Below are 14,295 nucleotides of genomic sequence, written 5' to 3'. Positions count from 1 at the left end.
ATATTCAATTAAGTCCTGGGGTTTCCACTTGGGAAACTCAGCTGAATTCCCACAAGAAAACCAAATTATAAATGATGTAATTAGAGAAACAAAGTGTTGGAAGCTGGATATGGAATTCCTACGGATTTGAATATTTATTCATTATATTTAATTAATATTAATTTATATCCAAGGTATTTTCTGGACCCTCATCCCAAAGAACAAATAGAATTCCTGGTTCCAAATTTCCAGGAACTTCCTTAAAAATATTGCCCTGGAGCCCCTGAGTCTGGTTTTGCAGGAATTCTGAAAGAACCTGGAATTTTTTGGACAAATCCTTCCTGAATCCTTGTGCACTTCCCACAGTTTACTGAAGAGGGAGTCTCTGTCCCAGCTAAACCAGATCCCACTAATCCCAACCGGGAAGATTCACTCCTGGATTTGAGAGAGATTTTTTGGGAGCCCAAAATACCTTAATATCCCAAAATGGGTCGATTTCCCAGGAAAATACAAATATTGGAGCATCCACATCCCATTCCAGTCGCTTTTCCATGTTGGGGATATCCCGTGCAATTCCTTAAAACCTACCAAATAATTTTTATGGGAATTTTTGTGCCTCTTAATCCATTTTAAAACAACACCACAGAGGTGCTTCCAAGTTTTCGCTCCCATTTTCCCTCCTTTCCTTGGATCTGTGTCCAGGAAGGCCTCTCTGTGCCGAGGAGGCCTCACCCATCCCACTGATCCTCAAAGACCCCTGGAGCGGGATCCCTCACCCAGGCTGGATTTTAGGGAAAGGTCCCTCACCCAGGAGCCACTTCCAAGGAGATGGTTCCATGTGAGGAGCCTCCACACCTGAGGAATTTTCCCACCCGAGGATCCCGGGATTGGGGACACTCAGGGACACTCCAGCTGCTCAGGGAGGGAACAAGGACGGAACCACGGAACAGTTCAGATTGGAAAAGACCTCCAGGATCACCCATTCCCACCACAAATCACCTCCAGGGAATCCCAGGAAAGCGGCTCTCCAAACATCCCCCTCAGTGCTGCTCCTGGAATTCCAAGGATCCGGCCGGATGGAGAACTGGGGTACCAGAACAGCGCCATCACCTACTTAGGGTTTGCTCCCAGTGGGGGGGAAGCTGGAGTAGCTCCTTCTCCATGGATCCCTTCTCCATGGGCCGAGCAGGACATGGGATCTGCCGGAAACCGGGATCCACCACATCCATGCCTCTGCCCACGGAGCCCCGGGAGCAGGAGGCCTTGGAGTTGTAAAGGAAAAGTGTCCACGGAGAAGGACCACGGAAAACCTCTACAAGGTGGGAGAAGCTCCACCTGGGAAGATCCAACCCTGGGAATATGCTGGATGAAGCCAATCCCAAACCCCCACCCCAGAGCACTTCGGATTCTGGCGGCGACCGGGAAAATCCCACGGCATTGGAAAAGCGGGCGGGTTTTGAGGGACGCAGCCACATCCTGACCAAGTGTTGGGAATCCACACCTGGATTCCAGCTCATCCCGGCCTGGGATCACCCCCTGAAACCCCTGCTAAGAGTCTCCCCCCGTTCACCTCGAATTCCTTATTTGCCAACTGATTGTTCCCATTGTTTCATGGATTTTGTTTTCCAAACTCGCTGCCGCTTCCCGAATAAAGGAGGAGCTGCTCCAGCACATTTATTCCCGTGTATCCCTGGAATTTCCACCTGCTGCTGATGTAACCCCCGATAAGTGAGGGCTATTCACCGATGCTGCTCCCTGTTCCCGGCACAAATCCCATGGGAAAAGCCACATTTTAAGAGAAATCCCAGAACATTCCCACCCCACCCACTAAGGATGTCGATCCGTGTATCCATCCTAAATAAATTCCAAATTAAAGAGGTGATTCCAGGATATCAGAACCCAAAATGCCCCAAATCTCCCCATTTCCCCTTCAAAAAGTCCCTATTTCCATCATTCCGTGTTTTTATTCCCCTTCCAGGACCTACCTTTTGATCCATTTATTCCCAGAAAATGGTGTTTTGAGGGATTCCAATATTCAGGAATAGCTGGGATGGCAGATTTCCTCATGACATAATTCCAAGCATTTCAAGCGTCCAAGAAAATCGAGCCCCAAAAAGCCCCGAGGGAAAGAAATTCCAAAGGCACTTTTGGGACTTGGTTTTTAATTCCAAATAATGGATGTTATTCCTTGACTGGGGGCTGTATTTGAATATTTCTATAATCTTGTATTTTAACCACTGACAATGTTTGTATTTGATCCATTGGATCAGGATTTGATTAATCCATGGGAAGAAATGTGGATGTTTCTATGTATTTCCCTGTTTTAATTGGAATTTTATTGATTATAAAGTGATCATTAACGAAAATAATTTAGCAACTTGATATTTATAATTTAGAGCTTTATAATTAGATATATTTTATAGATATAAACATATTTGCCAACTGCCAATTTCCAGGGATTTCGGATAAAATCACCAAATCCATGGGAGATTCATTTGTATATATTCTATTATTAATTTATTACATATTCCCACGGATTAATTGCCAATAATAATCAGATTCAGAGCCCAGAGAATGGGATTTCTCAGGTAGGAAAGGGAAGGTTTTCTCTTCTGGGGGTTTATTTGATATTGATTTGCAAATAAGATGCAAATGATTATTAATATATTTTAAAGATAATGAAAAAATTGGAATAAAAAATTCAAACCTTCCAATCAAATGCAAGTTTAGCCATAATTTTGGGACTGAAATGTTGGGTCATTTCTCACAAAACTTTGCTTTTCCACAGATCTGCATGGATTTGAAATAAAAGCACTTTGGAATGGCTTCTGGGGGGAAAAACCCCACGAAGATTTCACAAAATAATCCAGAAATTGGAATTAATTGTAGAATTCTTAGCAGCGTGGAACAAAGGATTTAGTGGAGAAACCCAGCGATTTCTGGCTGGAAAATGGAAAAATTCCAGAAAAACACGACAAACATGCCTGTGATCGTCAACAGACTGAGGGGCTTGGGGATATTCCTGAGAATTCGGGGGGAAAACCGGGATAAGGGGCATTAATGAGCCTCTGGAACACCTGGAAGGCAGCGCTTGGCACCTGGACCCCCCCCGCAGCTCCCGGAGCTCTGGAATGCCAGGGCTGCCATCCTGCATCCCTCTGGAACGCCAGGGGAGTTCTCCTGCATCCCAGGGACGATTCCCAGGGAATTCCTCATTAATTCTTCCCGCCGCCGATCCATCAATCAGCCCCACAAAGGGCACGTGCCCAGAGCAGGTACCGCATTCCCGGAGAGCCACATTCCCAGGGAACACACTCCTGGAGCGCCACATTCCCGGCTCCAAGCTTTCCAGGCCGAGGCTCTGGGCATTCCTCACCTTTCCCTGAGCCTCATCCCTCGGGAACAGGCTCCTTCCATCCCCCTGTTCCCAAACAAAGCCTCCGGAGCGCGCGATACTTACTGAGGACGGCAAACCCGGAGGAACTTTCCGAACTTTCTTTGTCTGAACTTCTGGAAAAAAAAGGGAGGGAAAGCTGCTTTATAAAGCAGGAATTTTTTTAGGGATCTCAGCGACTTCTCCCCCACTCTGTTCCCAGTAGGACTTTTAGGGATTCCATTGGTTTCTGCCCCAGGATTTTGCCGGCTCGTGCCTTTCCCGCTGCGGCGAGCAACAATAATTATAAAGAACAAGCAAAGAAAGAACAAGAAATAAAGAACAAGAAAAAAATCCCCAGAAATAACAAGGAATAAAGAATTCCAGGGGGAAAACGCAGGGAAATGGTTAATACTTGGGATGTGGGTGTTACGAGTTGCAGGTTTTGCCTCAGGCTCGGGGAAAACAGGGAATTCTGAAGGCTCGGCGAGGCTGCAATAACGCCCGGGAGCGTCGCTCCCGCAGCACTTATTGTGTCCCTTCCCAACCGTCGCTCGGCTAGAGTGGGATTCCTCGGGAAGCGGCGGGAGGCCAGAGGTGCAGGGGTCACTCACCCATGGAGGAGCTGTGCAGAGGCCTCCGGCGCGGATTATTGCTGGGATACTGGTAGTACTGGGAGCCGGGCTTGGACGGGGACAGCGCTCCGGGGGTGCCGATGTCCATGTCCCCTCCCAGGAGACTTTGCTGCAAGGGATTCAAGGGAACAGGGATTTGCAGGATCCATCCGTGCGACCTCCCTCATCATTAGCTGTTCATCCCTAAAAATAACCCGGGAAGGAAACCTTCGGGAGCGGAGCGAAACGTGGGAACGGGCGGATCTTTAAAGGGGACACCACCGGAATTCTGCCCGCACCGAATGCCTGGGAAATAGGAGGAATTCGGGGCTTCAAGGAATTTCAGGGACTGTTCAGCTAGTGCTTGGAAAACTTTGGGAGCTCTGCGGGCATGTTTGGAGGGCGTTTTGTAGGGAAGGAAGTGCAGGGATTTAATAATAATGTTAATAAAATTAAAATCATGGAATTCTGCTGCTTCCGTGTGGGTGAAGCAGATCCGTTGTCTTGGGACAAAATCTGAGAATTAAATCTATCAGGGCTTATAATATATATAAAAATCTCTAAAGTATACATAAAATACATAAAATATACCTAAAGAGCATCTAAAATGTATCTAATATGTAAGATATGCCCACTAGACAAAAATAGGTAAGAATAGATAAAAGACATGTAAAGTACATCTAAAAATAGAATATCTGTAAATCTATAGAAAAGGTCTAAGATTTAAAGGAAATATAGAAAAAGGAATATAAATATGGAAAATATATAAAAATATTAAAAATGTCTGGTATATATAATATATATTATATATAATATATAAATAAATATAAATAAATATAAATATAGAAAATATATGAAAATCTATAAAAATATATAGTATATAAATATTCATATGTCTAGACTATATATAGAAATAGATAAAATATATGTAGAATATATAAAGTATCTATTTTATATTTAAAATACATATTATATATAAAATACATATTATATATCAAATCTATATTATATATAAAATATATACCATATACAAAATATATACACTTTATATATAATATATATAAAGTATATTTTCAATATATAAAGCATATATCATATACATAAAGTAGATATAAAATATATATACAGTATAAATAAAATATATGTAATATGTATAATATATGTCATATATATAAAATATATGTCACGTAAATATAAAAATATATAAAGTAGATATAAAATATATATGTAAAATATAAAATATAATATATATGTAAAATATATGTGAATATATAAAAATATATGTAAAATATATCCAGAATATATCTAGAATATATATAAAATATAACCCCCCCAGTGGGCTGGACGGGAGGAACGATCAAACCAGGGAAATAGCTGGAATGTCACTAATATTTGGGAACTGGATGCAAAGCACTCCAGAATCCCCTAACCAATTAAGGCTCTGGCACGGCAGCAGCGAGGACCTCACTCCACCCACTTTATTCCCGGGAAACAACGGGATAAACCCCAAGAAACCAGGGATTTCATGATGGATTTGAAAAATACGGATTTGGGAGAGGATTCTGAGCATTCGCTTCGCTCCAGAGTTCGGGAAAACTTCCCGGGAGCATCCAATCCCGGGGGAAAGTGCCCGGGCACATCCAACCCCCGGGGGAACTTCCCGGGCGCATCCAACCCCAAGGGAAGCGCCCGGCTGCATCCAAGCCCGGGATAAACTGGCCGCGCACATCCAAGGCCGGGCACATCCAAGGCCGGGCACATCCAAGGCCGGAGGAACTGCCCGGGCGCATCCAAGCTCGGGATAAAGTGCCCGGGCGCACCCGAGCCCGGGATAAAGTGCCCGGGCGCACCCGAGCCCGGGCGGCAGTGCCCGTGCGGCAGTGCCCGTGCGGCAGTGCCCGTGCCCCTCGCAGCCCGGCACGACGGGCCGGCCGCAGCAAGGGAGCGGCGCCCGGTCCCCGCCAAGAGCCGCCCTCCGCCGCCCCCGGCCCGGGGCCGATCCCGCCCTTCCCCGAGTGCCGCCGGCTCGCGGCGCGGCGGGGCCCGCGTGTGCCCCGCTGGGAGCCATTCACATGCAAATGGCCCCGGGCCCGCGGCGACAGGGTGCCCCCGCTCCCGCGGCCCGCCGGGAGCTGCCATCCCGGGAACAAAGGGCTCCTTGTTGGCGCCGGGAGCCGCGCTCGGGGCTGCCCCGGTGCCCCCCGAGGGCCCCGGAGCGGGCCGGCAGAGCCCGGGCTCCAGCCGCCCCTTCCCGGCGGGACACGGGGGGCCGGAGCCGGGACACACCCCCGGCAGCTCTTCCGCCCTTCCCGTGGAACAATTCCTGCTGCTGTCCGAGCTCAACCTCCCCTGGCACGGCCCTAGGCCGTTTCCACTCGCGCCACGTCCTCAGCCCGTGTTCTCTCAGCCCGTGTCCCCATCCTGTGTCCTCCCAACTCATCTCCTCTCATCCCATCTCCTCCCATCCCATGTCCTCTCATTCCATCTCCTCTCATCCCATGGACAAACAGGAGCTGAGGGATTGGGAAAATTGCTTCCGCACCTGCCTCCTGGAGAGCTCCCAAAATCTCAAATCCCACCGTTTTCCCTCCTCTCTCTAATTTCATGGATAATCTCCACCTGCCACGAGGCTGCTCCGGTGATAAACAACACCTGCAGCAGCAAAAAAACCTTGGGAATCTCTTGCATAATGCAGAATAATAGGGAATAATAGAGACAGAGGTGCCAGAACTCCAAGGGAAAAGGGAAATTGAAAACATTCTTTGAAAAGAATGGGATTTTTGGGAATGTCTCGGAGTGTTTCTGAAAGAACATGGGCTTATTGTGAGGATTCTCAGAAAATAAATGGGATTTTAGGGAATGGTTTGGAGCACTTCACAATAAATATTGATTGATTGTGAATATCCAAAAATATGGGAATTTAGGGAATGTTTTGGTTCATTTCACAATAAACTTTAATTTACTGTGAATATCTGAACTAAAAGGAATTTAGGGAATGGTTGGGATCATTTCACAATAAACATTAATTTACTGTGAATATCTGAAAATAAAAGGAATTAAGGGAATGTTTTGGAGTGTTTCCAAATGAATATCAGTTTATTGTGAATGTTCTCTGGAAATAAAGGGAATTAGGGAATGTTTTGGGTCATTTCACAATAATCATTAGTTTATTGTGAATATTCTCCGGAAATAAAGGGAATTTAGGGAAGGCTTTGGATCATTTCACAATAAATATTGGTTCATTGTGGATATCAGAAAAAAAGGGAATTTCGGGAATGCTTTGGGCCGTTTCACAATAAGTATGGATTTCTTGTGAATATTCCTGGCAAATAAATGGGATTTTAAGGGATGTCTCAAAGATTTTCCAGGGGAACACTGATTTCCAGTGAACATTGCCTGCAAATGAAGGGAATTTTGGGAATGGTCAGGGAGTGCTGGGCTCGGGAACTCTCCTGCTAAAGCTGGGCCGGGTTTATCCCGGGGGGGAAAGGCTGGGAGGCTCGGGATGAATCCCTAAATCCAGCTACTCTCTCCTTCCACTCCGGGACAACTCCAAGCACACCAAGAGCCTTTTCCAAGGCCAGGGGAGGAAAGGAGCAGAAAAAGCCACGTCCGCTACGGAGCCCAGCCTTCCTCATCCCAACTTCTTCCTCAGGAAAAAGCTCCAGAGGTTTCTATGAGAAAAGAAATCCCAAAGGGGGTTTTTACAGGACAAGAAAACACGGGGAGCAAGTTTAAGGGGGTCATTTTGGGAGGCACCAGTTGGTTGGTTCTTCCCGAACTGGGAATTGCTGGGAATTCGGCTCCCGGTGCCTCAGGGTTCCCAGCCAGCATGGGGAGGAAAACTGGGATGAAAATATATCTGTATTTATCCCAAAATCCTATAAAAGGGCCAACAAGCTCTGCTCCAAAACTTCAAACCTTTCCAAAGCACCCCCATGGATTGCAGGGCCTCCCCACTCCCAATCCCAGCTCTGGAAATTCAGGAATCTGTTGGGATCAGAGTCACCATTTCGGGAGAAAGGAGGAGGTTTCAAAGGGACCTCACAGAGGGTTTCATGTCCAGAGATTGGAATTGGAGCCAAAAACAATTCCCAAAATTATCAAAATAAACAACAGAGCAAAATCCTAAATTCCCAGGATTTTCCCCCCGGAGCCCCAGCCCTGGATTTTTCATTAATTCCAATCTTTTGCCTTTTTTTTTTATGGTGTGTCTGCACCTTTGTGGTTTTTTTTTTCCTGCTGCCTCCAAAACGGGAATAACGAGACAAAGAGTTAAAGCTGGAGAGGGAGAGAATCCACCAAATCCATCCAGATGGAAAGGAAATTATCCCTCCTGGAAAAACCCAACTGCTGCTTCTGCTGCAAAGCTCAGGGGCTGCTTTTTAAAGGAAAATTATGTGGATTTCACTGGAATATTTGTCTTGGGTTGAAGAGGTCGAGAAAAATCTGGAAATCATCCTTAGAAAAAGCTGGAATATTTTTCCTTTGTTGTGGAAACAGGTGGGATTCGAGTGCGGAATTTTACTAATGAAATTAACTCAGATTAAAGGGAACCTGGACTAAAAATCACAGATCAGGGAAAAATCCCTGCATTTTGAATTCCTGGTATATTTTTTTGTTGGCATCGATCCGGCATCAAGCCTGGAATGTCACAGGCGGGAGGAAAATGGGATGAGTCGGGAACAGCTGAAGCTCCTTCCCTGAACGGCTGCCAAGGGTTGGGGTCGGAGCATCCCGGGGGTCCGGCTGCTTCCCGGGCCCCTCTGAGCCCCGGGATGCAGCTCCAGGGACAGCTGGGCCCTTCTCCCAAAGCCTCGGAGGAGCCGCATCCGGGCGGGATCGGGGAAAAGCACCGGATCACATCCCTGGTTTCTCCCAGCTGGGCAGGGGGAGGATGAGGAGCAGGGATGCATGTTGGGAATCCCGGGATGCTCCGCAGCTGCAGGTACTCAGGTCCCCAGGCCTGCTGGAGTGGGAATGTGGGAGCAGGAATATCCACCTTCCGATGGAGAGGTGGCCCTGTGAGGCTGGAAGTGCCTCTGGAGAGAGCAGAAAGCTCCCAGCAATTCCCGCTCCCCTTCCCACACCTGGATCTGCCGGGAACACCGACACCTTTCCTGCTTTTCTACCCATTTGTCAGGAGATTGAGCCCCAATGAATCCATTTAAAGGAATTCCTTCTGCCACTAAACTTCCCAGTGATTTATCCTACAATTATTTCTTATTTCCTAGGAATTCCTGCCCTTTATCCCAGGAAACCAGCTCATCCCGCTCTTTTCTTGCTGCTCCGTCCCTCCAATTAAAATTCCTGACATTATTAAAGATCAAAGCTCCTTCCCTCCATTATTCCCGTTCCGATCCCTCTGATCTCCCTGCCAGCACCACTTCCCTGCTTTGTTCCCTCCGCTCTGGCACCGGGAATGTCGGCCAGGATGCGGCGATCCTGCCGTTCCCACCCTGTTTAATGAGGGCTTTTCCCAGGAAAAGGGGAGCACGAAATGTGTTCCATGACCTTCCAGCTGGGAGGACTCACCCCGTGCAGGTGCCCAACTGCACCTGGATCACCGGAGCGGCTCCAACGTTTTCCTGACAAATTCCTGCTCCTCTCCCCCTGCTCCCAACCTGGGTGACTTTCCCAAGCTATTCCCTCACAAATTCCCAAACAAAGCAGCTCCAGTTTTGGAGCAAACAGGCTGAGCTCCATCAGTCTTTGGATTCAGCAAAAAGTCCCTTTTCCACCCCAAAATCCCGGGAAATACATGGAGGAAGATATGGAAATATAGACAGTCCTACGATATTAATGGATGGGAGAAAAAGGCACCATAAGGGGTGGGATAATTCCCAGATAAACCTCATTTTTATCAGGATTTTCCTATATATTATAAAGTATGAGACACATATCCTGGTATCCCTGTTTTCCACGCACCATTTCTGTGCCAGGCTGAAATTCCAAACACCTGCAAGTGCCCTCATCCCATTTTTTCCAAGCCTAAACCCTCTGGGAGGTGTCACCACTTCTGGCGGGGATGGATGGGACGCTGAGGAACAGTGAGATGCAGAAAGGAATATTTTGGGAATATTTTTCTCGGCAAAACCCACTAAAAAGTTGTCACCCTGTTGGATTCTGCCTCGGTTCCCTTTCAAGGTGATCCAGGGGGGATGTTCTACCAGGGTGTGCTTCAGAATGTTCCTCTCTGGCAAATTATTCTGGCAAATCCTTAAAGCCTGGCCCTGCTCACCTTCCAAGGTCCTTATCATCCCGTTTTCCCATGAAAACATTGGATACAAAGGCCTTGCAACTGGAATGCCAGCTCAGGTTGGCTCAGGGGGAACATCCCACCCTGGCTCCCCCTTAACAAGGGGTTTCGTGGCTGAATTCCCAAGTTTAATGAGAGAATCCGTGTTTTCCCTTTGAATGGGAGAACACAGGGAAGGCTCGGAGAGCTCCTGGTATTTTATGGAAATTACAGGGATAACGTTTGGAACTAAAGTTGCTGGAAAACATCTGAGAGACCAAAGGAATGCCAGGGCCAAAAAGCTTCAAGAGCCTCCAAGGATTTTTAACCTCTTCCTGTTCACTGGCTGGGAACATAAACAGAGTCCCCCTTTTTCCCATGGGAAGCAGGAATTTATAGGGAAAAAAGTCCTGATCCTCAGAGGAGAAGCTGCTTCCACATCCTGACATGATCCAGCATCATGGATTTGGGAATGGTCACCCAGAGGGGTAGTGGATTCCCTATCTCTGAATGGGACACAAACCAGGATTCTGGGATTCTATGGAATCACATCCACAGCCCTTCCAGCTCCCTGGGACAGGGAAGAGCCCTCCCTGTGGAATGGTTTGGGTGGAAAGGGACCTTAAGGATCATGCAGTGTCACCCCTGCCATGGGCAGGGACACCTCCCGCTAGCCCAGGGTGCTCCAGCCTGGCCTTGGACACTTCCAGGGATGGGGCAGCCACAGCTTCTCTGGGAATTCCAGCCCAGCCCCTCACCACTCTCCCAGCCAGGAATTCCTGCCCAACATCCCATCTAACCCAGTGGGAAGCCATTCCCTGTGGCCTGTCCCTCCATCCCTTGTCCCCAGTCCCTCTCCAGCTCTCCTGGAGCCCCTTTAGGCCCCGGAATTTGCTCCGAGGTCTCCCTGGGTCCTTCTCTTCTCCAGGTGAACATTCCCAGCTCTCCCAGCCTGGCTCTACAGGGCAGTGGCTCCAGCTCCTGGATCATCTCTGCAATGATCCACAATGGACTTCCCAGGGTGCAGAGACGGGAATGACGCAGAGCTACGGCCTCGGTTCCCAGTACCATCCTTTTCCCAGGAAAAGGCCGATCAAAGCTGTTTGTAATTCCGGAGCCATCCGTGCCGCTCCGCACGCGCTCCATCCCGTCAGTCCCAGCATTAGGATAGCAGGGAGGTACCACATGCCCAGCAAACGTGACAGGGAGTAGAAACTTCCATATGTGCCTCCCAGCTCCAGGCCTGCAGGGAATGGCTGCTCCCGCAGCCCCCGGCGCTGCCAGGAGCCAGAGCGGGACTGGCTCCGGCTCCACATGGAGCTGCTCACAAGTTTTCCAAAGCTGGGCTGGGAATCAATCATTTTGCAAAGCTTGTCCAAGACTGGTCAGCACGGAACCATCTCCCCGGAGTGATTGATTCCAACTGGGAATACATACTAACAAGGGAATGGGGAGGAGCCGGGGAAAAGCAGTGCTTCCCAAGGGTTTGAAACGTGGGAGCAGGGCAGGAACACCTGCCAGGTGATCCCACCTGGCCTGGGACGTTCCTAGGGATCCAGAGGCAGCCACAGTTTCTCTGGGAATTCCATCCTGGCCCCTCCCCACTCTCACAGCCAGGAATTCCTTCCTGAGAGGGATTACAAATAAGGGATAATTTTTCCAAGGAAGCCAGTAGTTCCAAGCCACCAAGGCAGGGCTGGGAAACTACAGATGGAGGGTGAAATTCCGTCAGGAACTTCAGGAAGGACCCAAGCTCTGCATTTCTGGGAGTCCCTGAGATCCCTGTGTGGGAGTCCTGGGCTCTGCTCCTGCGCCCGAGGGGCCACATCCCACCCACATCCCACATCCCACACCCCCTGCCAGCCCCTCCCGATCCCACCACGGCGACAGGGAAAACCCCCAGAGAGAGGAACAACCAACCCAAAAAAACAGGAACCCTGAGCCCAAAAAACCAGGAAGGCTGGGCCCAAATAAAGCAGGGAAGGGGAAGTGAGAGCGACACCGGAAGGAGCCACAGGGGCCTGGGGACAGCGGGGGGGGTTTGGGGGCCTCCCTGGGACATTCCAGGCTCCAAAGGGGATCCTGGGGACCTCTGGGGTGGGATGATCCCTCCGTGGGTGTCATGGTTTCCTGGAATGGTTTGGGGTGGGAGGGGTCGGAAAGCTTCTCCAGTGCCACGTGTGCCGTGGGCAGGGACACCTTCCGTGGGTGCTCCCAACCCCATCCAACCTGGGCACGGAGATGCTCCGAGGGCTGGAGCCCCTCAGACATGGAGCCAGGCTGGGAGAGCTGGGGGTGTTCTCCTGGAGAAGGGAAGGATCCAGGGAGACCTCGGAGCAAATTCCAGGGCCTAAAGGGGCTCCAGGAGAGCTGGAGAGGGACTGGGGACAAAGGATGGAGGGACAGGCCACAGGGAATGGCTTCCCACTGGGATAGATGGGATGGATGTTGGGCAGGAATTCCTGGTTGGGAGAGTGGCGAGGGGCTGGGCTGGAATTCCCAGAGAAGCTGTGGCTGCCCCATCCCACAGTCACAGTAATGCCGTCACATAATTCCTGTATGGACAAAGTAATCATGGAATGGAAGGGATTTTAAGGATCATCTCGTTCCACTGGGCAGGGACACCTTCCACTATCCCAGGTTGCTCCAAACCCCATCCAACCTGCCCTTGGAACAGCCTTTGTGGCTCCCCAAATCCCATTATTTTATCCCTGCACGCAGCTTTGGTCTGGTTTATACCTCAGAAGGGAAAATGAAGGAGAAGGATGATCCTGACAGGAATTTTGCCATCAAAACACGAGGAAAGCGAGTTATTGGAGTGAACGAACCCCAACCACATCATTCCAGCTTTTTCCCCAGGGAACTGAGGATGTGTGATCCCACCTAAGCAAGGCCCAGCACCATTGGAATCATGGAATTATTTAGCTTGGAAAACCCCTCTGAGATCAAGTCCAACCATCCACGGTCATCTGTGATCCATGTCCACACATCTGGGGACCAGTCCCAGGGATGGGGACTCCACCATTCCCTGGGCAGCCCCTTCCACGCCTTCCCTTCCCTTCCAACTCTCCCAGTGCCAGCCTGGCACTCAGGAATGTGGTGGGAATGGTCACACAACAGCCCGACACACCCAGGTATTCCCGAGGAATTCCTCAAATTGCCTCATCCTGAAAACACAAGGATAGATCCTTTCCCCACATTCCCAAGGAACACGGAAAGCAGGGATCAAGCCTAAAATATCCCCATTTTGGCACTTGCTCTGAGTTCTCCCGGGTGGATTTGAAGCCTGTAAAGCCTGGAATATTAAGGAAGCCATTAAATCCCTCGGATACTTTTCTAAAGCTGCCACCCTTCGGAAAAGGGAAAGGAAGGAGCAGAGGGATTAAACCCCACCATTAACACTGTTCTTGGAATGAGGAGAGAAAGTGTCCTTAGAAAAACCCGACTGGCTGGGAACAAAGATGGGAATTTGGCCACAGAGAGTGTTTTTAGGCCGGGAATTCCTCCGGAGACTTGAAAAGATGCGAATTCCGAGTGCAGGGAGGCAGAGGCACACACGCCATACCTTTGTGTTACACTGGAATTGTAGCATTCCCTGGAACTCCTCCCTCTTTCCCAAGCTCCCATGGGGGGGCTTTGCCGTTCGCCTGCTGGCCTTGACTCCCGGCCAAAAGCGATTCCCAAACAAAAAGGGACAGCAAATCGTATTTCCAACCTCGTGTGCACACGGCATTGCCCCAGATCCCAGGGAAAGCGGGATTTAGGGGAGCAGCCACGAGTCAACACCAGCTCTTCCCACTGGTGGCATTCCCAAGCCTGGGATTTTGGACACAAGGAATGCCTCCCAGCAGCCCTGACTGGGGTGGGAGGAGGTCAAGCCAAGCTGAGCCTCCAGGAGCTGTATCCTGGCTGGAAAACCTCAGGAAGGAGCTTTCCAGTGGGAATTTCCGAGCAGATTCGCACTTACCTGGTGGCAGCCCTGTAAGTTGGAATCTCGTCCGTATGATGAGTAGGAACCTCGTTCTGTTTTACCTGGGAAGAGAGGGAAAATCCAGGTAAATACACAGACAGCACAGGAACACACACAAAGC

General features: G+C 49.3%; 1 protein-coding gene across 28 annotated transcripts in view; it reads right to left on the bottom strand.

The window, feature by feature from the left end:
• TCF4 (transcription factor 4) overlaps nucleotides 1-14,295 on the bottom strand; it is a 121,521-nt gene that overhangs the window by 44,318 nt on the left and 62,908 nt on the right. For 27 of the 28 annotated variants that reach the window (XM_051772974.1, XM_051772969.1, XM_051772973.1 and 24 more), the window contains 3 exons: nucleotides 14,172-14,236; nucleotides 3,967-4,096; nucleotides 3,440-3,489 (listed from right to left, as the gene is read on the bottom strand). In XM_051772974.1, coding sequence (XP_051628934.1) covers nucleotides 3,440-3,489; nucleotides 3,967-4,096; nucleotides 14,172-14,236 — 245 coding nt within the window. The remainder of the gene's footprint in view (nucleotides 1-3,439; nucleotides 3,490-3,966; nucleotides 4,097-14,171; nucleotides 14,237-14,295) is intronic. The other variant, XM_051772966.1, reaches the window with a different exon arrangement.

This window comes from Manacus candei, unplaced genomic scaffold (assembly GCF_025592945.1).
Source record: "Manacus candei isolate 608988 ecotype Guabito, Panama unplaced genomic scaffold, ASM2559294v1 h1tg000163l, whole genome shotgun sequence".
In the NCBI taxonomy this organism is placed as follows: domain Eukaryota; kingdom Metazoa; phylum Chordata; class Aves; order Passeriformes; family Pipridae; genus Manacus; species Manacus candei.
Note: the sequence above shows the minus strand (reverse complement) of the source record. Positions and strands in the feature narration are given on the sequence as shown.